General features: G+C 40.3%; 1 protein-coding gene across 3 annotated transcripts in view; it reads right to left on the bottom strand.

The window, feature by feature from the left end:
* Positions 1 to 23545, bottom strand: part of clec16a (C-type lectin domain containing 16A) — a 180055-nt gene that overhangs the window by 29044 nt on the left and 127466 nt on the right. For all 3 annotated transcript variants that reach the window (XM_052021126.1, XM_052021127.1, XM_052021128.1), the window contains 3 exons: positions 22725 to 22876; positions 21989 to 22193; positions 9750 to 9917 (listed from right to left, as the gene is read on the bottom strand). In XM_052021126.1, the coding sequence (XP_051877086.1) occupies positions 9750 to 9917; positions 21989 to 22193; positions 22725 to 22876 (525 nt within the window). The remainder of the gene's footprint in view (positions 1 to 9749; positions 9918 to 21988; positions 22194 to 22724; positions 22877 to 23545) is intronic.

The raw sequence follows: 23545 nt of genomic DNA, 5'->3' as shown, positions 1-23545 counted from the left end.
TTGCACCAATACACTCCCCCCAAAAAACACAAATTTGCCCTACAACGTTCTCAAAGTATTAACATGTATTAATAAACACAAAATGGTGGAATGTCTAAAAGAAAATGACCTTCACTAACAAACTACATCCATTGAAATCCTCAAGCAGTGACCGGTTTTGGAATTACAAGGTGCAGCTGTGTGAACAAAGGTGACTCTCCATTAAAACAACACACAACAGGGAGCCACTTGATGTGCGTGGTCTGGAAACTGATCCTCATATTTATACAATGATTGGTTCCTCAATGTGTACCTATGTGTAGGAATATTTGCAGAAAAAAAATCCAGATGGGGCCAGAGGTGACCTCATGAGTATGCTCATCCTAAAATAGCTAAACAACAGATAGTGAGGACTTAGCAAATTAAATCTTAAAAAAACAATTTATAAATTTGCCTTAAAAAGCAGTAAGCCTGAGGATTGGGGGGGAGTCAACCAAGGATGACCAATAAATTGATAAAGAAAGGGGGAAAAAAACCAGAAACAAAGATTGTAAAAGCTTCTGTATGGAAAAAGAGGAAAGGCAAGCAAAGGGGATCCCTTACAGACAGAGATAGGAGAATTTATAACAGGGAATAATAACAAGGAATAACTAAATTGCAGAGGAATTAAACAAATACATTGTATCTTCACAGGAGTAACAAAAAAAGGATACAAGAAATACTAGACCACCAAAGACCTAGAGCAAACGAGGAAGTACAAGAAATTAGTTTCAGCAAAAAAAATACTAATGGAGAAGTTGATGAGCCTGAAATATAAAAGACTGGAAAGAGATAGCTATGGAGATAGTGGAAGCTTTGGTTACCGTACAAAATTCTACAGATTCTGTCAACGATCTCTGGAAATTAGAAGGCAGCATGTATGATCCTTTTTTTTTTAAATAGAGTGAAAAGTAAAAACAAGCAACAGTTACTGCATTCACTGCTACCCTCCATAGACTGTCTACACTTCTTGCTGCCTTGGTAAACCAGCTGACATTATCAAAGACCCCTCCAATCTCAGACATTCTCTCCTCTCCCCCCTCCATTGGGCAGAAGATACAAAAGCCTGGAAGTGCATACCACTAAGATCAAGGACAGCTTCTATCCCATTGTTATAAGACCATTGAACAGACCTCTTGTACAATAAGATGGATTCAACCTCAATCTACCTCGTCATGGCCTTGCACCTTATTGTCTGCCTGCACTACGCTTCCTCTGTAACTGTAACACTATATTCTGCATTCTGTTATTGCTTTGCCCTTATACAACCTCGATGTACTGATGAAATGATCTGTATGGATGGCTTGCAAAACAAAGTTTTTCACTATACCTCAGTACATGTGACGATAATAAACCAATTTACCAAATTTTCACAACATGATCTCAGAAATTTAAAAGTCTTCTCACTACTCCAGTTCTGATTAACTGCCAAGAATCGTTTGAAAGAACAAGCAAAATAAGGCTAATGTACTTTTTGGATACAGCAATACTGAGCAATCCCAATACTTCAGCAGTAATTTTGGGATAAGAGGAGATTGGAGACTGTATAGAAACTGAACATAGGGAGGAGATAAGTTCGGGAGGACAGAGATGATGAGTGAGTAGGATTTAGTGCAGGATTGATGACCAACAGCAACTTGAATAAAGTTTAGTGGCTAGAAGATAACCCAGTAACGACTATAGCTTTTGATGATGCAAGTTACTTTTATCTTTTCCACTCTGCCACTTTCCCTGCCAAAAAGGCTGCTTCATGGACTACATGCAGACAACCACTAATGACGTATAAATACTCTTGCTAGGAGATGTACAAAAGCCAAGGAGGTGCTCTATCTTTTCCTGTGTTAAAGCATCTTTAATTCATCATGTGAAGAATTGTGACTGTTAGTCCAGCCATGTTTTTACTAGTCACGGCCACAATGTGATGCAGCATCTCCATCCTGCACTTCTGTCGTGCCAGTGTTAAAAAAAATGCTCAAAATGTAGAGTTGATCTTGAATGATTTTTACTTTCCCTAAGAAACACCACTGATAATGTTTTAAATTATTAACTTTCTAACAAAATAGCTTTTCTTTAAATTTTTAAGCAATGTTTCCATCAGTCAGGCAAAGTTTCCTTACTTCCATACTGATAACATGCAGAGTTCAAGGCATGGTGTAATTTTGAAAGTCAAGACATTGCAGGGAAGCAGCTCATGAGAGAACACTCACAAAGATCATCTCAACTCTAATGACAACTCTGGAATCAAGTCAGAAAGTTACAGACTCAAGCATTTGAATGCAATCCAGGACAATGTTTCAATGCTAGCAGAGTGGTACATTATTGGACGTGCCACATTTCAAGTGAGCAGAGCCCATTTCCAACTGTCCCAATGGACACAGAAGATCCCATGATACTATCCGAAAATGGACAGTTCTCTTAATGTCCCAGAAAAATTCGGGGAACTTTAACAACTGATGGTGGTTATAAATAAACAACCCAGCTCATATTCTTTACCTTGCTAATCATGCCACATCAACAAAAATTAAAAAAAAAATAAATTTTACTTGTTCCCACAAGACACATCTTGGTCTTTCAATAAGGTGGTATTACTAAATGCTGCAGGACTGAAAATAGGAAGTTCAAGGCAATAGTGAATTCATGTGACTGATTATATGTTTGCATGCCATCTCTGCATGGGTTGAAATTATAAAAGGTGCAGTGTTCGGGCTGAGAACAGCTTCTTTGTTGCTGGCTGCTTGCCATAAGAAATGTGATGAATTAGCTGGCTGCAGCAAACAATGCATCAATTACCAGTGAACAAGCTCCTACATTTCCTAGAAATAAACCTGCCGCATAAATATCTAAGTAACTAAAGCCTTTATCTTACTCTTCATCATTAATCTACACAATCCATGTTTCTAAGCATATTGTGTTACATTTGTAGATTAGTTCTACATATATGTTTTCGCCTAAGATTAGGTTTTTGGTTATTCCTTATTAGCCACTGCATACAAAAGGTTAATATAAACAGATTAATTTACAATTATTATTTGTATTTTTTGATCAGCCCCAAGTCATCTAAGTTAGTGATAATAAATCTGATTCTGATTCTTTTGACAAGCTACAGCTCTAAACCTGGATCAGTGTCTATATGAACACTGACAGAAGTTTCATGTATGATTAGCAATTTCCATTTCTCTTACACCATCATGCAGGTCCCTGGGTACTCTTTCTGTTAATCTCATTTCAGTCATTTAATCATTCCCCACTTTCTATTTAAACACACTATAAACCAATTTACCTCAATACTGGTGCGTGTTCCTTTTAAATGCATTTCATCTGCAATTTAATCCCATTCATACGAATGCTTCCTGCCCTCTTCAACCAGAAATGGTTTGGTGATTTACAGTAGCTTTTGTTTCATGTTTTCAATATTAGTTCTGAAGGCCAGGAATAAATTTTTGATATGAACAAATTAAGGCCCGTAAGTAAATTCAGGATTTCCTCATTACAGGAGACTTAGCTGCACAGCTCCAGTGACCTGGGTTCAATCCTGCCCTCTTGACGTGTAAGTGGATACCGAATGTTTTTTCTGTGACTGTGTGGGTTTACCCCCAATGCTCTGGTTTCCACTCACATCCAAGACCTGCTGGTAGGTTAACTAGTTACTGTAAATTGCCCCGGCATAGGTGTGTGGCAGGAGAACCAGGAGTGGAGTTATGGACAAGTAAAGAAATAGGTTCTAGGGAGATAAATGGGGGAAATAGGATTAATTGGTGCTCCAAGACGAAGCATAGAATCAATTGGCCAAATGGGCAACCTCTACAACATAAGTTTGACAAATTTTGCTTCTCTTTCTCTTTACTCTCACTCAATTTTGCATTCCCAATGTGATATCACTGCTGCATCTCCTCCCTTTCTCTCCCTCCTCCATCATAATGGTTCATCTCTCAACTGTGACATGCCTATTTAATTATTCATTGCAATTTCTCTTCTGACATTTATTCACACTCTAGACTTGGTACCACTGTAACTTGCCTCCTACTTTCAGGTTTCTCTCCTGTACTGAATTTTTGAGCAGTCAACTGCAGTCTATCTCAAACAAGAGGCATTATTAAAGGCCTTTCTCAAATTTGGCTGTCCTCAAAATTTCAACACTGCCTACTTTACAACAATATGCAAGATACAATTGCCATCAATGGATCCACCAGTACTCAATCCCAATGTAGGACTGCGTCAAACAATGCTATGCCAGTGCACCAAACCTCTTCTCAATAATTGCTGCTATACTTTACTTCCCTTCCAACAAACCCCCCAATGGAATGGAGTTAGGATGAACAGGAAACTTCTGAAACTATCCCATTTCCATTCCAGAACCAAAAGCCAATCCAATTCAAGTCACTGAGTTTCAGCAAGCAGACAGCACTTGGATATGTGCAAATTCAGGCTGAGCTCCAAACATACGAAAATGGACATTACATCGAACATCCAGAAGACAAAAGTTGCTCACCACCTGCCCACAAAATATAACAATGCCCTCTGAACATGACAAAATACTGGTCAGTATACCAGAGATGTCACCTCTCAGGGTATACATTAATGATAAAATTCATAATGAGGAAGAGTATTTGAAGACCAAGGCCTCACTGTCCAGAAGGAGCAGTGATTTTCCACCCTTCTCTATACATCAAAGAAATGGACAATCCACTTTAATGAGTAAAATTTCTCATGCTGCAGGATTCAAACGTCAGCAAGATTCTGTCATGTTGGACAATGGTTTACACCTTGGTGATCAACCCTATGATGAACATTGTCTGGTGTGACAGTGTTTTAAAAGGTGCAAAATTTGCTGGCCCATTTTCTCTATGGACTGCCTTCTCCAGTAGCTGTGCTTTCTGTTCTCCTTTACTCTTCCAAAGCCCTCATGAACAGTTAGGCCCCAGAAGTCTTGGCCATCGGCAACGATCCGAGCTGTCCGAGTTGATGCCTACCATATTTTATTTACAGATGCAGAGGTACTAATATCCAGTAGGGCATATATAACTCGCATTATGCATAGCAAGATGATGCCTCTGTAGTTGCTGTAATCACTGCATTGTGCTTCTTAGAAAAGGAAAATCTTTGCATACCACATATCCTGGAGGACTATCACCTCCTTCCGACAGAGAAAAAGAAGTTCAAGTAGATGCTGCAGAGTGCTGCTTCCTGTGCTCAATCAGTTCGGGTAGAATGGCATCATCACCTGGAGCTCTGTGCACGCCATGCAAGTCGATACATTTTAATCTCCTTCACTGAAGATTCAATATCTAGCTCTTCCTGACAGGCAGGCTCTCCATGGTGTTTAGAAGTTCCATAGTGATGATATCCTCCATGGAATACAATGCAAGGTAGTGTTTCAATCATCTCTCCATCTGTTTATTACATTTGATGATGATCTCAACTGCATTTGGATACATAGCGCCACTTTCTTTGCTGATGGACCTGTTGCCTTTGTTTCCATCATGCATGCACCAAGCTTTCGGTATCAGAGGATATCCAGATGTTCTGAGAAAATTGCACCCAACAGTCATTGGTGCAGTGTCTGGTAGTAGTCTGTTGGACTTTACAGCATGAAGCTCCATAAGTGCTCAGAATAATCTTGTTTGGGTCTCTCTTGTAGTGGGCAAAGACAGATCACTTGGTTTCCATCACAGTTGCTTTATAGCAATATTGGCCTTGAAGTAGTCAGCATTTTTCTGTTTTTGTTTCCCATATAGAGAACAGTGTTGTAAATGCTGCCTCAAATTATATCGCTATCTGCTTCTACACCCAGAATGGGAATGTCAGAGCACGTTTGTTCAAAGGAATTAAGGAAGTATTGGTTCTTATCAGAACAGGTAACAAGGCCAACTCTGATGCAAGGACTGCCTTTCTGCTTTGGAAAAAACAGCTTCAAGGGTTGCATACTAACCTTGCTACCACTAGAAAATGATTTCTACCACAGTTGGTGCTGTGGTAGCTCCGTAAGATGATAATGCCTTTAAGAGAGTCATATCTAGTAATGACCAGTCAGCTCAGCCGACACCAATGGTCTGGGAAGTCTCCAGGCACTTTCTGTTCTGAAAGATAGCACTTGTCATACAGAGCTGATAGCAATGTAGCTTAAGGCAGCATCTGTCCACTTCATTTATTTTGTGTGCCAAAATGTCTGGGACAGTGGGGTAATGTTGCATGGTTCACTAGAGTTCCCCAGAAGGTAAAGGAATACTTTCTTCGGGGTTTAGTATGGCAGTGTCATGCTCCTTGTAGAACTCGTACTTTATCTCTGTGGTGGAATACAGTGTTGCAGCGTAAACACTTGAGGTTAACTAGCCCTATATGGGTTGAGAGGCAAATAGAAATAATGCTTTCCAAGCCTTTATTGGAGTTCTATCATGGAGAGCAGCAAGTTCCTCACAACCATGCTAACACATCATTCAAGTTTTTCCTTGAACTCATCCCTACCAGATGAACATGGAATGATTTCCTTTTGACGATTCACTCTCAGCAAGTCTCATCTCTTATAAGGATACTAGGTCAATTTTCAGCCTATCAAGTTCCACTTTAATTAAGACTGCCTTCTTGGTGTTATCAACCAACTGTGTTTGTGTGTTAGCCTCACACGTGTTATTGATGTTTCAGCTTGCCAATCAAAAACCTAGCATCATTTTTTTTTCCTCAATTATTTGCCTGGATTATAAGTGGGATTGGTATGGTCTACTTGTTGAACAAAAACTCTGAAGCATCAAGCACCCATGAAGCAGTAGACAGTGGTGGGCCAACAATTTACTAGTCAGAGACTGCTGGCTAAGGCGGACAGCAATTGACCAGCAAGACACAATTTCGTCTTCAGAGATAACCTGTGCTGATCATGCTCTATGTTATTGTTCATTTTCTATATTGTGTTCATATCCTACAGCAAGATTGGGCTGGTCTCTCTAGGATACAAGCCTAGACAAAATGTATAGGTTTAAGGCAGTGTAAATAACCCATGTGCATTGTACACCTGCATGCACATTACCAAGAAATTGGCACGGCTGAGTGTACAACATCATCTATGAGTCATTCTGGTGATGTGGCGTGCAAACAACATCCCATGAATGAGCAGTAGCACTGAACACAATTTCTTTATAAAAATTAAATGAGCAGAACTTAACTCACAGAATTTGTTTGATAATAGGAGAAGGTTGTACCTCACAATGCACGCAAGTGTTTTCCTGTTCATGGTTATCAATAAAAAGATTTCTTTTGACATTATCTCTTTCAACTCTTGATTTTTCTTTGATTCCTCACCTTTCTGATTCCTTCAACTAATTTTCCCTTACTTTGCTTGGTGCAGTCATTGTTTTATTCATATTCAATTTACCTCTTCAATTTCTGTGTAACAGTCTTGAATCATCTTCCTTTCTTCCCTCTCATATCCCTATCAACAATATACCTCTGCAGCTATTCTATATGCTCATTTCCTTACTACTCAACATCCATTTGATCCTTTTAAAGACCAAGGTATGCAGGAAGATGGGAGGTAAAGTTTCCTGGGAAACTGTATAAGGGAATTCTAAAATTCTGGAGAGAAATGAATTTGCAGCAGGTTCTTGCACAAGGTGAAAATAGAGTCAGAAGACTGATAACAAATGCAAAAGGAGATGGACTGAGTTGTTTGAGATTGACTGAAATATGACTGAATTAGAAATAGTTTTGAAGAGTTATTGTGGCAATCAGAAGTGAATAGCTGGAACCAGTCCATGCAAACTATGACAAGGGAACAATACATTTACTTTGAAGACATCCCTAGTAGAAACCAGGGCCTCAATAGCTCTAATGGGTGGTTCCCATTGTAATAGAGATAATTAAAGGCTTGGGTTAAGTCAGAGAAATTTTTAAGTGATAAGGTCTGGACATGAGATCATCAGACCCACAAGGAAAATGGTATGAAATATCAGTAGTAATAAATCCCACACTCCTCTGCATCTGATAAGTTCAGTACTGATAACCAACATGGTACTTATTTATGGAAGGTGACACTGTGGCAATCAATAGACCAGCTGCAATGGGACATAGATGGCTGAAATAGGTTAGATCTGGACTACACTGAATGTGGAACAGTTTCATTGGACGACGACAAAAGGAATACAAGGGAGATGAATCCCGAAAACAGAATTTAACGCCTTATCACACCTTGGGATAGCATGAGAATTTGGATACCGCACAAGATCCTGTGATCACAGAACCAGCTAAACCCAACACTCGTGGGAAGGAACCCTACGTCAGAGACCGATCTCCTCACGTCTGGATGCATAGTATAATGTGTATGTTGCAAGTACTTCTACTTTGCCTAACACCAGGCTCCTGACACAAATACCATTCCAAACTCGGTCATGGGAAGAGATTACCAGGTGGACAGATGATGCTCTAAAAACTCCACGGAAAGAAGTGCAACTTCCCCATCAACTCCTGGGAATCCCTGGCCGATGATCCCTTAAGGTGGCGGAAGAGCAGTTGGAATAGCACTGAGGACCTCGAGTCCAACCCAGGCTGTATAGCAGAAGGAGTGGAAAATCTTACAAACTCTTCCATCCAGCACCTCCTGTCCCATCTGTGAAAGAGTCCACGATTCCCACACTGGGCTTGTCAGTCACCAGAGAACCAAATCGGACAAGTCATCCTCAATCCCAAAGGCAGAAGACGGTAGGTTTCACAAAAGTAAGGTGGAACACAAGAAAATAAGCTGGGTTATGGGGGCACTGGATACAGCAGGTATAAATTGTTTGTGCAGCATTGCAATGAAATAGGAGGGAGTGACTCCGGGAAATTAGGCAATTTTATGTGGACAATGGTGATTCCGTTTAACAGCACTTGGGGAAACCAAGTAGTTTTGTAAGAACCAAGAGTTAATATAATCTTGAAATGCTGAGAAAAAAGGTCAAACATGGGGAAAGTTACAGATTGTTGAAAACAGTAGCTAATCATAGTGGAAGGATGTGGGTACTGGTATTTCACAAAGATTAGAATTTGACCACTGCTGTTCACGATTTACACTAAATGTTTAGACTCAGGAATCAAGAAGAGCATTCTAAATTTGCAGATGATGACAAATGGGGTTGGGTGGGGGGTGTAGTCAACATGGAGAAGGACATTAACAACAATGCAGAATGTGCAAGTGATTGGCTAATGAAGTTCACAGATAAACATAAGGTAGTATATCTTGGTAAGAACTGAGGGGTGATGTATTATTTGAAAAATGAGAGTTTGGGTCTAGCAGAAAAAGAAAAGGGATCTTGGAAGTACAAATTTGTCAATCACTAAAAATTTCTTCACAGGTTAGAAAATATGAAAAGCAAAACTAGCCCTACTTCTGGATTCTGTCACAAGATGCAACATGATCTCCACATCCATCCTCTCAAGACTTCTCAGGATCATTACATGTTTCAAACTCTTCTGAATTCCAGCAGTAACGAACCTGGCATGTTCAACAGATACTGCCTGGGCTGCTGAGTGCTTCCAACATTTCCTGTTTTTATTTCAGAATTCCAGCATCTGCAGTTTTTGTTTTTTTGAAAACAATACCCCTTTGTAGCTCTTCACAGCTTAATTTCTCCCTTGTAAGTAACAAGTCACAGAAACAACAGCAGGTAGAACTTAATTTTCTCTAAAATAGAAAAAAAATCCATCTCAAATAAGAAAATTGGTTTAAAAAGACACATTTAGTCTAGGAGAAAGCTTTTCACCATTACCTGGAACCTTATCAACAGATGCAAAAACTGAACGTTGAACCGTAGGATCACTGACACCTCGGCGAGACTGGTCATAGAATCTAAAAGGAAGGTGATGGGCTGAAGAAGGCGTCCCATGTCCAAAACCCATAACCTCCGAGGATGTTTGCACAGGGAGATCCAACAGTACTAGAAAATAAAAAAATGTACTGAATAATTAGAAAATGATACATCAAATAATTGTTATGTTTAAATAGAATTTTGTAGTATAAATGGTAATGTTTCAAGGAATAAATCAACAGCTGTAATAAATCCATCGGCAGCTTTGAAATCCCATAATTACTTGACTTGCCAATTTTTGGTTTATATTAATGTGCATTGTAAAACTGTATGCAATCTGATGCTCTGCTTTTTTTAAAAAAAATGTGTTAATATGCCAAAATAACCATTATAATGCATTCTAAAATGATAAACCATTCCAGTGGCAGATTTAAACTCCACATATTCTCCTGATTAACATTCACATTGCCATAAAAGTAACCAAAATTAGTCAAACATCCACTTTCTGCAGAATGCAGCAAGTTTTTGGCCTTATGCATTGCTTATTTTTGGTAACTATCATTATAGGACTGTAGCAGTGGTTAAGTCACTGAACTACCAATTGTAATAATGATCCTGATTTATACGTTTGCATTTAAATAAATCTGGAATACACAACAAGTATCAGTAATGATAACCACGAAACTATACATGAACCCTGATCCACAGTAATGTAATGGAGCCTTAGAAGTCTCTGGTAGAAATGGCTGAACAAAGACAATTGGGGCAGGGCAGTAATGCTTATTTCCCATGAGAAGATATACATACACAAAAAAGACTCATCTCCATCAAGCCAGTCTAACCTTGACATTCAACATAATACCATTGTCAAGACCACTCCATCAACATCCAGGGGACAGTGTTTACCAGAAACTCAACTGCAGCAGCTGCATAAATACCATGACCACAAGAACAGATCAGAGGTTTAGTATCTTACAGCAAGTGACACCCCAACATCTTTCCATTATCTACAAGGCACAAGTCAAGAGTGTGATGGAATACTTGCCTGTATAAGTTGCCTGGCACCCCAGCAACCTCCCTAAAAATTCTATCCCTCAACACTGCACTCCATGGCTAGAGTGTGTACTATCCACAAAATGCACTACATTTTCTCACCTAGGATACTCCAACAGCACTTCCCAAACCTGTGACTTTTCCCACCAAGGACAAGGGTGGCAGGCAGATGGGAATACCACCACCTACATGTTTCCCTCCAAGTCACAAGCTATCCAGAATTGGAAATATATTGTTGTTCCTTCATTATTAATGGGACTAAGTCCCAGAAATCTCTAGCCAAAAACACTGCAGGAGTACCTTCACAGAGGGACTGCAGTGAGGTGCATCATCACCTTGTCAAGTGTGGGCAACAAATGTTGTCCTTGCCAGATCCTAATATGTAGATAAATAAATAAATGTTTTTGATTTATTATTTCTATTGGCTATGCAAAACAAAAATGATTTAGCAAAATTTGAGAATTCTTTAATGTATAAACCAAATAGAATTCAACATGACCAATTTCTTATAAATTGGTACAGCAAAATCACTTGTCAGCATTTAATAGAAGGAAATGAAAGGATTATCAAGCAAGCCAGCCAGCCGTCTACCAGTCTGGGGCAGTTAAATGTACTGTATACCTGTTATAGACCAGACTATTGTTTTACAGTATGTGTGCAGTAGTGGTTTTGATTGATAGATAGTGTTCTGAAGAAATTCCCTCACGGATGTGGTGTGCTGCTGAACCTGTTGAAGGTCTGTTTAAAGAAACTGGATCAATTACATTCTTCTAATTGTTGTGGGAAGAAAACTCTTTCAGTTAGGGACAAGGCTTCATTCCAATATAATTACACATCTCCTTTTGCTTTTCTCATATTCAAAGTGCAAAGACAAACAAAACAGTGGCTTTTGGACAAATTCTCGGAAGAAGACTAGATTGAGCAACTGTCAACTGTGTTTTTAGGGGGAGGAAAGAGATGGTGGTGGTGTTGATTGTTAACAATGGGAATTGGGGAGAGTGATTTTGCTCCTCTTGGTTCTGCATAAAGATATTTTTATAAAAAATAAACTTTTTAAAATACTTACCCACAGGCTAGAGGGGCTGATGAAGAACTTAATTCCCATTTTATTCATTAAGAACAAAATTGTGGAGGGATTCTTTAACAGATTTTAGTGCCTTTGCTAACACATTTTTTTTAAAATCAGATTTTTGTTTGGATACTGAAAGATGGGCTCACAAATTTAGTAGTGGGACTAGCTCCTATGCAGTTTAATTCTCACTATTAAATTGATATGATGTGCAAAGAAAGAAACCTAACTCATACTAATTTATAGTTTATAGGATAATGTTAATGACACTAGAAATAGCATTTCTGAAAATGGAGCAAAGAAAATCAGTACAGGTTGCCTTTGTTCTTCCTATCAAGAAAGAGATGAAATTCACTTGCCAACAATCTTTGAGTTACACTATCTTCAAGAAATAAAAACACACTACTGCCCAAAAAACCCTTCCATTCAACAAAGATTGTATAGTGTATTTCATGTCAAGATAGAAAAGTTAAAGCATTAAAACTGCTACTTTTGAAATATGATTTATAAAATTAGAATATGGATTCTCTGAAATTTGTATTTGCTGGGAAAGGAAGCTAATTTTGAAAGAGAAAGCTTGATTCATTGACTACAATGAGCAAAAATAAATCCACATACCATCTCTTCCATATATTTTAACTGGGTTGTTAAAGATCATGTTATTTGATAATTTAATTAAAGTTGTTAATATTGAAACTAACACCACTAAAATATGTGGTATTAGTTTCTATGCTCCGTCCGTAACAGCCATCTGCATCTCTCTGTTGCCAGTCACTTCACCTCCCCCTCCATCACTGTTATGTTTGTCCTCGGCCTCTTCCACAGCCAGAAGTCCAAATGCAATCTGAAGGAACCGCACCTCATTTTCAGTCTTGGGACCTCACAGCCTAACAGCACAAACATCGAATTCTCCCACTTTAAATAAACTAACTCCCCCCCCCCCCCCCCCCCCCCACCATCCCTCTTTTCTTCCCTTTCCTCGCCTACTTTCTCTCCTTTTTCTCTCCTCCCCTCCCCCCATGCTGCTGGCCTCCACCTTTGACCCATCCGCTCCTCCCTCGCATCTGCCTATCACTATCTCTTACCTAAATCTAAGTATTACCACCTTGTGCCCACGCCACCTCCCCTCTTTCCCCCACCTATCACTGCTCTGCTTTTCCCCACTATGTATCGGGCTTCCCGTTTTCCTATCTTCAGTCCTGAAGGAGGGTCTTGACCCAAAACATTGACCATGCTGCCTGGCCTGCTGAGTTTCTCCAGGATCTTGATAACCTGATATTTCACAATGTTTTGTTACAACACTGAAACCTAATACTGAAGAAAGCAAAACTGAAATACAATTTTGAGCTGAAGTATATATTTAAATGAAAATGAGCTCTACATGGGTCAAACCATGTCCTCTAGTGTTCTGCCTCTAGTTATAGAGAAATACTGCACAGAAACAGGCCCCCCCCATGTCCACAGCAACCATTGTCTACCCACTTACATTAATCCCATTTATATTCTCCCCATATTATCATCAATTTAAGAAGAATCCCAAAAGCTTTATATTAGAAGCAAGAGGTAAGCTAGAGAAAAAAGTAAATCCTCTCAGGTGCCGAGAGGGAAATCGAAGTGTGATATCAGGGGTTACAAGTGAGATTCTAAATTAATACTTCTCATTGGTATTCACCAGGGAGAACGATGTGGAGGATGGGGAGTTCGGGAGGGGAACGCTGATATTCTGGAACATGTCTGTGTCAAGAAGGAGGAAGTGTTAGAGATACTGGCACATATTAAGGTGTATAAATTCCCAAGGCCTGCCGGGATCTTTCCCAGGATGCCAAGAGAAGCAAGGGAGGAGATTGCTGGGGCCCTAAAGGAGGTTTCTGCATTTTCATTGGCACGGGTGAGGTATCAGAAGAATATCTATTGTTGCTAATTTGTTCAAAAAGGGCAGCAGGGATAAGCCAGGAAACTGCAGGCCAGTTAGCCTTACATCAATAGTAGGGAAATTATTGGGGAAAAAAAAGTCTAAAGGGATAGGATTTATGTTCACTTGGAAAGGCAGGGACTGGTTAGGAGTCACCATTGTTCTGTGCAGGGGAAATCCTGTCTCACAAATCTTAGAGCTTTTTGAGGAGGTAATGAAGAAAATTGAAAATTGATGAAGGGAGCATGGTTTACGTGGACTTTAGACGTGAGATCTAAGGTGTGTTGGCAAACTGGATCCAAAATTGGCTGGGTGATAGAAGGTTGTGTAGTGATTGAGGGATGTTTTTCTGACTGGAAGTCTGCAACCAGTGGTATTTTGTAGGGATCAGTGCTGGGACCATGTTGTTTGTCATATATTCTGTATATATATGACATGGATGAGAATGTAGGTGACTGATTAGTATGTTTGCTTATGACACAAAACTGTTGTAGTAGTAGATAGTAAAGGCTGTGAAAGGAGACAGAGGGAGATAGATCAGTTGGAAACTTGGGCAGAGCAATGGCAGGTGGAATTTAATCCAGACAAGTGTGAGATAGTGCATTTTGGCACTTCACATATTTACAGGACATATGCAGTAAATGGAAAGGACCTCAGGAGTGTATATGTACAGAGGGACCTTTGGTGCAAGCTCATAGCTCCCTGAAAATGGTGACACAAATGGATAGGCAGCATACAGCATGCTTGCCTTCATTAGTCAAAGCTTTGAGTGTAAGAGTTGGGATGTCATGTTGAAGCTGTACAAAACATTGACAAGAGATTCTGCAGATGCTGGCAAACACAACATTCTGGAGGAACTCAGCAGGACAGGCAGCATCTAAGGAGGGAAATAAACAGTTGATTTTGGGTTGAGACCCTTCATCAAGACTGGAAAGGAAGAGGGCAGAAGTCAGAATAAAAAGATCGGCATGTGGGGGGGTGGGGGACCCACAGGCTGGCAGGTGATAGGTGAGCCCAGGTGAGAGGGGGAAGCGGGTGGGGGAAGTGGGGATGAAAAGGGAGTGATGCAAGAAGTGGAGGTGATAGGTAGAAGAGCCAACAGGCTGAAGGAGGAGGAATCTGGTAGGAGAGGACAGTAGACCATGGAATAGAGGTGGGGAATATATGGGCAGTGTTACGGACTCAGTGAAAGTCCCTTTAAGATAGAGAGTGTGTGTGTATGTGTGTGTGTGGGGCGTGCTTACGTCAACAGAAGATAAAGGACGTAATGACGTTGTTGAAGAAGTCAGAAGAAGGAGAGAGAGAGAGAGAGAAGGGAGAGAGACACCAGCCTGCTTGTTTTCTCTATCGATGGATGAGAAACAATAACTGTGTTTGCCACTGAAATCCATGTATGGAAGTTGGAAGTAATCCGGTGGAGTTCACTTTGTTGCTGACCTGTAGAAGGAAACAGGTATTTGTGTGGACGACCACGATTCGGATGCTTTTCGGGGTGAGGAAGTCACTACCGAGTAAACACTGAAGTGTCGTTTGGGGTTCCATCGTGGAACATTTGGATTTCGTAATTACTCTCTCTATGTTCTCTACATCTACGTCTTATCTTCTGACAATGGCGGTTGTTGAAGAAGCCCTTGCTCATGTTTCACCTTATGGCTTGCGGAACTGAACTTTAAGAACCATTCCGGAACTGGGAGTTTTGGACTTTGCCACACCCACACGAAGAGTTTAGTTTTGGGGTTAATGTTCGAGGTTTAACATTTTTGAATTCTAACATACTAACATTTTTACTTTTATTTTACGTATTATCATAAGTAGTAATTAATAAAATAGTTTTTAACACTAAATCATGCTCAGTGTGTTTCTTTTGTTGCTGGTTCGTGACAGCAGGTTAAGAGGGCAGGGAAGGGGAAAGAGAAGGGCTGAAGGGGCCACAGGAATGAGGGAAAACAAAAAGGGGGGGGGGAAGAAAGGGAAGAAAAACATGGAAGGAAAAAGAAAGGTGGGTGGGAAAGAGGGGAGGGGTTACCAGAAGTTATAGAAGTCGATGTTGAGGCCATCAGGTTGGAGACTACCAAGGTGAAATATGAGGTGTTGCTCCCCAACCTGTGTCTGGCCTCAATGTGGCCAGGAGGCTGTGGATAGACATGTCAGTATGGGAGTGGGAAATGGAACTGAAGTGGCTGGCCACCAGGAGATCCTGGCTTTTGTGGAAGACGGAGGTGCACATTGGTTAGGTTACACTTGGAATACCGTGTACAGTTCTGCATACCACACTACAGGAAGGATGTGGTAGCATTAGAAAGAGTGCAGAAGATATTCACCAAGATGTGCCTGGAATGGAGGGCTCTACTTACAAGGAGAGATTTGATCGGCTGGGTTTATTCTCACTGAAATGTAGGAGGTTGAGGGTTGACCTTAGAAAGGTTTATAAAATATCAGGGGCAAAGATGGGGTGGATAACCAGAGTCTTTTTCCTGGGTGGGAGGAATCTAAAACTAAGTGACATGGGTTTAAGGTGAGAAGGGCAAAATTTAAAGGAGATGTGATGGGCAAGTTTTTCCACAGAGGGTGGTAGTTATTTGGAATGAGCTGTCCGAGGAGGTGGCAGGAGCAGATGAAAGACATTTAAAAAGACATTTGGATGGGTATTTGGGTAGGATGTTAAGTACAAACTGTGATTGTATTGAAAGAAAAGAATGATGAGATACATTTTGCCATAGGGATATACTGAAAACAGAATGGAAACATCATTTTGCTGTTCCAGTTTAGTGGCATATTTGAAGATCCACAAACTTACCATAAAAACATTTCAGTGCAAAGCAATTTTCATTTCCAAATCACATGGAATCTCTAGTTGACTCTAGTTCCTATTCTTCCCCTTAAAGCTTACACAAACTTCAGCAATGAAGACAATCTACTTCTATTCCTCCAGTGCTCAAAGAAATAAGTAGTAATCATTTCTGCATGTGAGCTCCCTTATTTTCTATTCACCATCCCTTTGGAGAGATGCTTGCTTTCTCACTATTGAAATGTAATGAGTGTGTGAAGTGATTTTGTGAAAATCAAGGAGAAAGTAAATGAAACCAGCATTTTATTGCTTCATAGAGACTTGAATTAAAATATTCATATTGCTTAAAGGCTGAGTAATTTTGAATTTGTGCTCAAAGAAAAACAAAATTTAGAGCTGCTTTTAAACTAATTCTGGAAGGAGGATTTGATTGAGCAACTCAGTTTTTTAAAATTTGACTGCCACCTTTTCTACAAAAGAACAGTGATTAGACTTCAAAAGTACTTAGATAGTTGCTGTAATAATGTGTCAGTATTTATCATGTTCACATACATGTATTTGATTTAGTGTGTTTGTATTGGAGACACAAGAGACTGCAGATGCTGGAATCTGGAAAAACACAAGATGCTGGAGGAACTCAGCAAGTCAGGCAACATCTCTGGAGGGAAATCGACAGTCGATGTTTTGGGTCAGGACCCTTCATCTGGACTGAAATATAGAGGGGAGATAGCCGGTATAAAAAGGTGAAGGGAAGGGGTGGAGCAAGAGCAAGGATCAGATAGCCTGCTTGTTTGCACCAGCCTGTTTGAATGCATAAGAAGTGGCCAAAAACTTGAAATCAGAGGACAGGAGCTTCAAGGAGCATTAATCTGTGCACTTAAGAAATCTGAAGAGCGGCCATCTGCGATCAGGTTATATCTATATGCTCTAGAGGTTGTAACAATAAAGTCAATTAGTTTGACATGACTTTGAGCTCTTGATTATTTGAAAACAACATTTCTTTTGGGAATTTGTTACACTGCAAAGTGCAGTAGGGCTATTTGATGTTTAAGACACTATACAAACACAGATCCTATTCTTTAAGTATTAAGAAACTTTGATCGGAATATTGGTAGGACAAATTAAAAGGGATAAAATTCAGTTTTGGAAATTCAATTATGTTAATGAAATTATCACACTGTTCCCAACCACAACTGAAGGCAGAATTATTCTTGTAGATCTACTATAAAAATATTACAAATTTATTTTGGACTTTCTACAACTGCGACAGGCAGAAGTCATCTGTGCCCAAGAGCAATGCATTTCTTTTTAGTGTTGGCCCATATGCATTCAACAGCTGTACTGATCTTATGGTTTCAATTCCACATTCTTGACTGCTAATATCCTCAATTCCCTTGCATAGATCTACGTCAGTCTCACATCCCTCATGTTCACAGTTTTCTAAAGAATCACAACTCTCAACAGAAGAAATTCCTACTCACCCCAGTCTTGTGGCTAACCCTTTGTTCTGGAAATAAACTCCCAGTGTTGGACAACCCATGCCCACCAGGTGAAACACCCTCATACCCTGTCATCCCCCTCAGAGTCTTACACATTTCAATGAGATGAATTTTCATTTTTCTGAACTCGAGGGCACAGGGCCATTCTGTTCGATCTTTCTTCATAGGACCACACTCTCATACCAGGAATCAATCTGGTGAAGCTTCTGCTGCACTGACTCCAAACTAAGTCTTTCCCTCCTTTAATACTTCACAATGTATTCCAGGTATGGTTTCACAAAGGCCCTGCTCCATTCAGCAACACTTTCTTGCCTATAAATTGGAATACTCTTAATTTTGATGTGCTAAAATATCATTTGCTTAGCACTAGAGGCAAAATGGGTTCAGTTTCAAAAATCAGGATATTGGGCAAAAGATGTTTGGTAGCTTTAGGGTGGCTTATACCCATATAGTGCTTAAACACAACCTGCAAAGTTCACTGAACTTTGCTGCACAGAAAGTATAGAAAGGATCTGTCCTCAGAGGCACATGACTACAGTAATAAACACACATATGCACCATGGCATCCATGGAGAAGGAATAGGCTGCAAGAAGACAGCTCCCAGATTCACTGAAAGACACAGATGTCCTGGTTGAATGAGATTTGGCCAGAAAAGGGGCTCTGTGCATAAGGAGGGCCAGGTGACCTGCTCGGACCAGGGTGGGGTCGGCAGGTGCAGTGGAGCCCTATCACATCCAGTGTTTTACTATGCTTATAGGCAGAGGGATACAAGATTTTCTAGTAAAGCTAACTAGAAATGTTCCATAATGGTTACCACATTTCTTTGTTTCTATAATAAGCAGCTTCATTACCATGCATGCCACTGCATAATACTGTACACGTGTTACAGACACAACTTACAATTGCAACTATCCTCTGTTCCAACTTTGAGAAGCCCACGTTTTTTCTCACCAGAGTGTGTGTGTTTGACGGTGGGGGGGGGGGGGGTTTAAAGAGGGAGTGGAAGATGTGATGATAGAAGCCAACATGCATCATTATGCCTGACACCCAAGTATGTTACCTCAGAGAATGGCATTGCAAGGAACGAGCATAATGGGTTGTGCATTATGGAAATACATGAAGCACTTGTGGTATGCAGTCTGGCATCAAGTATGGAATCTGGTAAAGAAAAAGAAAATGCTGAGGTCATGCAGCATCTGCTCATTTCAGATTTCTAGTGTCTGCAGCTTTTTCCATTTCACAGGGAATATGGTGTGGGAGCTCATTATGTGGAATGGGTTAAGGTATCCCTACAACCACAGAGGACTCAGATGGACACCGTAACTGGGGTGTTTGCACAATGATCAGATAGTCAGCACGTCATCAGATCTGCTTGGTAAATGCAGGGAAATGATAAAGATCATGCTCTTGCAGTGGTTGCATGAAGTGAGCAGAACACAACCTTTGCACTGGACGAGATGTGTACTTCTTTGCAATGGTTTGGCTACAATCCTATCAAGTAGCATTTACTGCTTCAGGTGACAACTGCCCTGGGGGAATAGACAGAAGGCACAAGATAACATGCATCTGATCTAGCTGTAGGCCTGGTTTCAGCTGAACAGGAGCAGTTCAAAGCTTTCAAGAACAGTGATATGCCACCAGGGAACAGCTTGATATCCTCACTGACCAGAGAGATGCTACTCTTGAGCAGATCACTGCCCTCATGAGTAGCAAATGCCATTTGTGAGCACATTACTGTATACTGTGGACTAATGGATCCACAAAGAGTATCTAGTTCTATGCGTGGGCTGCTGCTCATGAGCAGCTAAATGTTCACTGCACATCAGCAGACTGCTTTCCTGCAAGAAAACATCATTCTTCCTCTTGAGCAGAGACTGGCACAGGTGAACTTGCCTCTTTTCTGCAGGTGCCGAGATATGTCCCTCAATGCATGTAAACACACCTCTTTACCATAAGCAGAGCCCTGCTCAGATAGCTGATTCCAATGTGATGAGTGAAGACAACAGGGACCAGATACGTGTGATTTGGGCTTGGCCAGCCAGGTCAGCTTCTAGCCTGAAGGAAGCAGGAAAGGTCGTGTGGTCTGCGAGTCAGAGATTTGTCACGCTATTGTCTACGCAATTCCTCAAGAGGTTGTGTTGTGCACAGGTTTATGATATTGATGTCCCCTTCCATGAAGTCACAAATTCACCTCCCACCACAGCCTCTCAGGCAGCACACTTCCTCCCACCCATACCCAATTGCCAGTCCATCTAAAGCAAGGGCTTCCTATGGGTCAAAGATGTGTGCAGGTTTAAAATGAAAGGTCCAGCAGGGTAGACTGCAGATAGTCTTCAGACATGGAGACACTGACATATTAACATAACTTTGAAACCCACCTACGAGGTAGTCAAATGAGAATGACACTTTAGTAACTTTACCACATGTATCACAATTTCCTCTTTTTGTATCATTTCATTGCATACCTTGAAATAGCAGCATAAGATGATCTTCATTTGCAATTCCATGAGGGATTTCTCATTACTAAACGAAAATGGACTTCAGTGCCTTGAATACAATTCCTTGCCCACTGCCTGCCAACCTGATTATTATATTGTGGTGATGTGTACTACTTTCAGGTGCATTGGCTACAATAGTAATTAGTCTCCACAAGGTTGAACTGCAAGCCAAAACATTCATGCCCTCAACAGAGTGGAGTTCTCTGAGGCAAGTACATTTTGTATGGAGGTCACAGTACATTGAGCAAGGTACCACTTATCTGGAAGCACAAAAAATGTTCTGGCAAAACATTTCAATAATATGATCAGTGATTCACGCACTGAAGTGTCATTACCAGCACAGGTGATGCTACACAGAAAGATGGACGTAATTTTACATAGCATCTAGGCTCTCTCAACTGATCAATGAGTACCATGCTGGTATCAGCAGTCAGTGTGTGGAAAGGGTGAATGTTTGCACTGGACCTGTTACTTTGTAAGTGCTTTATTGCTCAAGTGGGCAAGGGTACCTCAGCTAGAGGAGGTATTTGATGTTAAGTTGGGGCATCCTACTTCATCAACCTCTTGCTCTTCAGGCTCTGCCTCACAGCCATATCTGCAGAATGTAGTCTGCCTGGTTTGCAATTTTCAAAGTTGTGGAGCAGGTGGCACACCACAATGAAATTTCTGCATCTAGTTGCTACATATAGTAGGGTGCCCTACAGTAATGTAGTCTTATCTGGAGGTGATTAATGGCATTTTGCACTGCTATTTTGATACACGTGTTGTTCTCCTTGCACTGGTATTCACATGGTGTGGCTGGAGTCTAAACTGATTCAACCTGCCAGGGAAGGAGGAAGCAGCCCTTTTCCTTTCATTTGAAAATGTCCAACACTATAGATTCTCTCAGGTTGGAGTCCTGGGTACTGTTGGGAAACATAGTGTTGACCATCAAGAAATGCTTTTCATGATCAATGAATGGCTATATATTGAGGGATTAAAAGCCCTTTCTGTTGACGCTGACCTTTTCAGCATTTGTCAGAACACTTATCGACATGACAGCAATCACTGAAATTATTCTTTCAAGACCAGAATGCCTCAGTGGCCTCAGCTGCTGCAGCGAGCAGCAAATTGTGAAATATAGCATAGATTCATCGCTTTAAATAACATAGCATTAAAAAAAACATTGCCATGAAAGGAACAACAAGTTTTGAAAGTACAAGATAACTGGCTAGCTCAATAAGCAATCTTAAGAGAAGACGCATCAAACAGAATAAGGGTATTAAAAAGATTAATTCAACATTGTATCAAAATCATAATTTTAACTAGTCTGACTTTAGCTGGTAACTAAGCAATACACTTGATTGGCCAAGATACATATACTCAGAAAAAGATACTAACCTGCTATTCGTTGCATCTTCATACGTCGTGCTTGAATGCGACCCTTTGCTAATCGCTGTTTTGCGATGATACAGCGGATATGATCAGCAAAGATGAATGTTGCCTGGAGAATAGGGAAGGGCCTAGCATGAGGGTTGGATGCAGGCTTGTGGATGATTATGTTTAAAGCCCTGCTGTCATCTTCAACTCCCATCACCTGCATATCCTACAAAAGAAAAGCACAGTAGTTAAAAATGAGTGTAATAGCATAATTCAACTGCCTAAGAGTTTTTTTTTTAGCATAATGCAGCCACAGAAATGGGTGCTACTGCATCTTTATATCTGACATTGTTCTCAATGGTCCATAAATTTAACTGAAAGCACATAAATCAGTAACAAATCTTACTTTTTCCTACAAACAAATACGTTCGCTGTTTGTATGCCAGCCTTCCCTGGCAAAAGGCTGAGAGCCAGATGCAAAACGCATCTGGTCCCTGTCTTTAGCAAGTCACCACTCGGCTCAATGGTACGCCCTGCAATGGAGCAGACAGTCAGATGCACCTGCATGCAACCTCCAGCACACGTTGGACTTGTGGCTTTCAAAGTACACATGCAGAAGTCCAAGATGCGTTGAGACCCAAGCAGCTGATAACTGATGCTTTATTTGACAAACTGTAGCAGCACAGTTCAGACTAGCTTAAGAAAATACAGAATAGTTTTGAATTGTTAAACATCCCTCCTCATTTATCTCCTTTACCTGAAGCAAACCTGCAAATTTTACCACTCCCCATCCAAGCCGTTTGCTCTCAGGTTCCACCAAGCTCATTTGATAAACATCTACAGCCAGGAACCGATGTACTTGATTGCCATCTTTTGTAACTACAGTACAAGCAATTAGATCGCTGTTATCTGAAAGGAGAAAATGGGAAAAATCTTAGCTGATCATTTCATAAGTAGTAAAGAGACATTACATTTCAAAATAAAAAATAATCAATTGAAATAAAGTTATAAACAAATATCATTATTGATCTATTCAGGTACTTATCGAAGTACAGAGGATGTAATTCAATAGTGAGACATTTGCTTTTTAGTTTACCACAAAAGTAAACTGAAGAATGAGAAATTGCCTTCAATTTTGGAGAAAGAAAAGTGTATTGCAACAACCCCATTGCCTAGAAACTAGATTCATCTGCACTCTTTTGTTTTAAATGTACATAAAAACTGATCCGACGACGTTTGCTCATGATTGCATGTATTGTCAACATTGCACCCACAGGGAAATTAAAATGAACAATTTCGGGCATGATTCCTCAACTGAGATTCATTTTCCGTGTCATTCACTCACTGTCAAAAATGGAGCAAACCCCTCATCAAGATTCCAATGATGTTGCAACATGGTATATCCAATACTTTGCTCCCTCACCATGCGCTGATTTGCTTATCCAGATTAGCTGTGTTATTTAGGGTTGAAAACAACTTTTCACTTCAGAGATTAGTATTGTGCTAACAATGTGATCTCATGGGTCACTAAGACTTGGGGCCACTTAAAACGAATGGAATGGACATGTGGGTGTAATC

Source organism: Pristis pectinata, chromosome 8 (assembly GCF_009764475.1).
Source record: "Pristis pectinata isolate sPriPec2 chromosome 8, sPriPec2.1.pri, whole genome shotgun sequence".
Classification (NCBI taxonomy): Eukaryota; Metazoa; Chordata; class Chondrichthyes; order Rhinopristiformes; family Pristidae; genus Pristis; species Pristis pectinata.
This window is presented reverse-complemented; position numbering and strand designations above follow the sequence as displayed.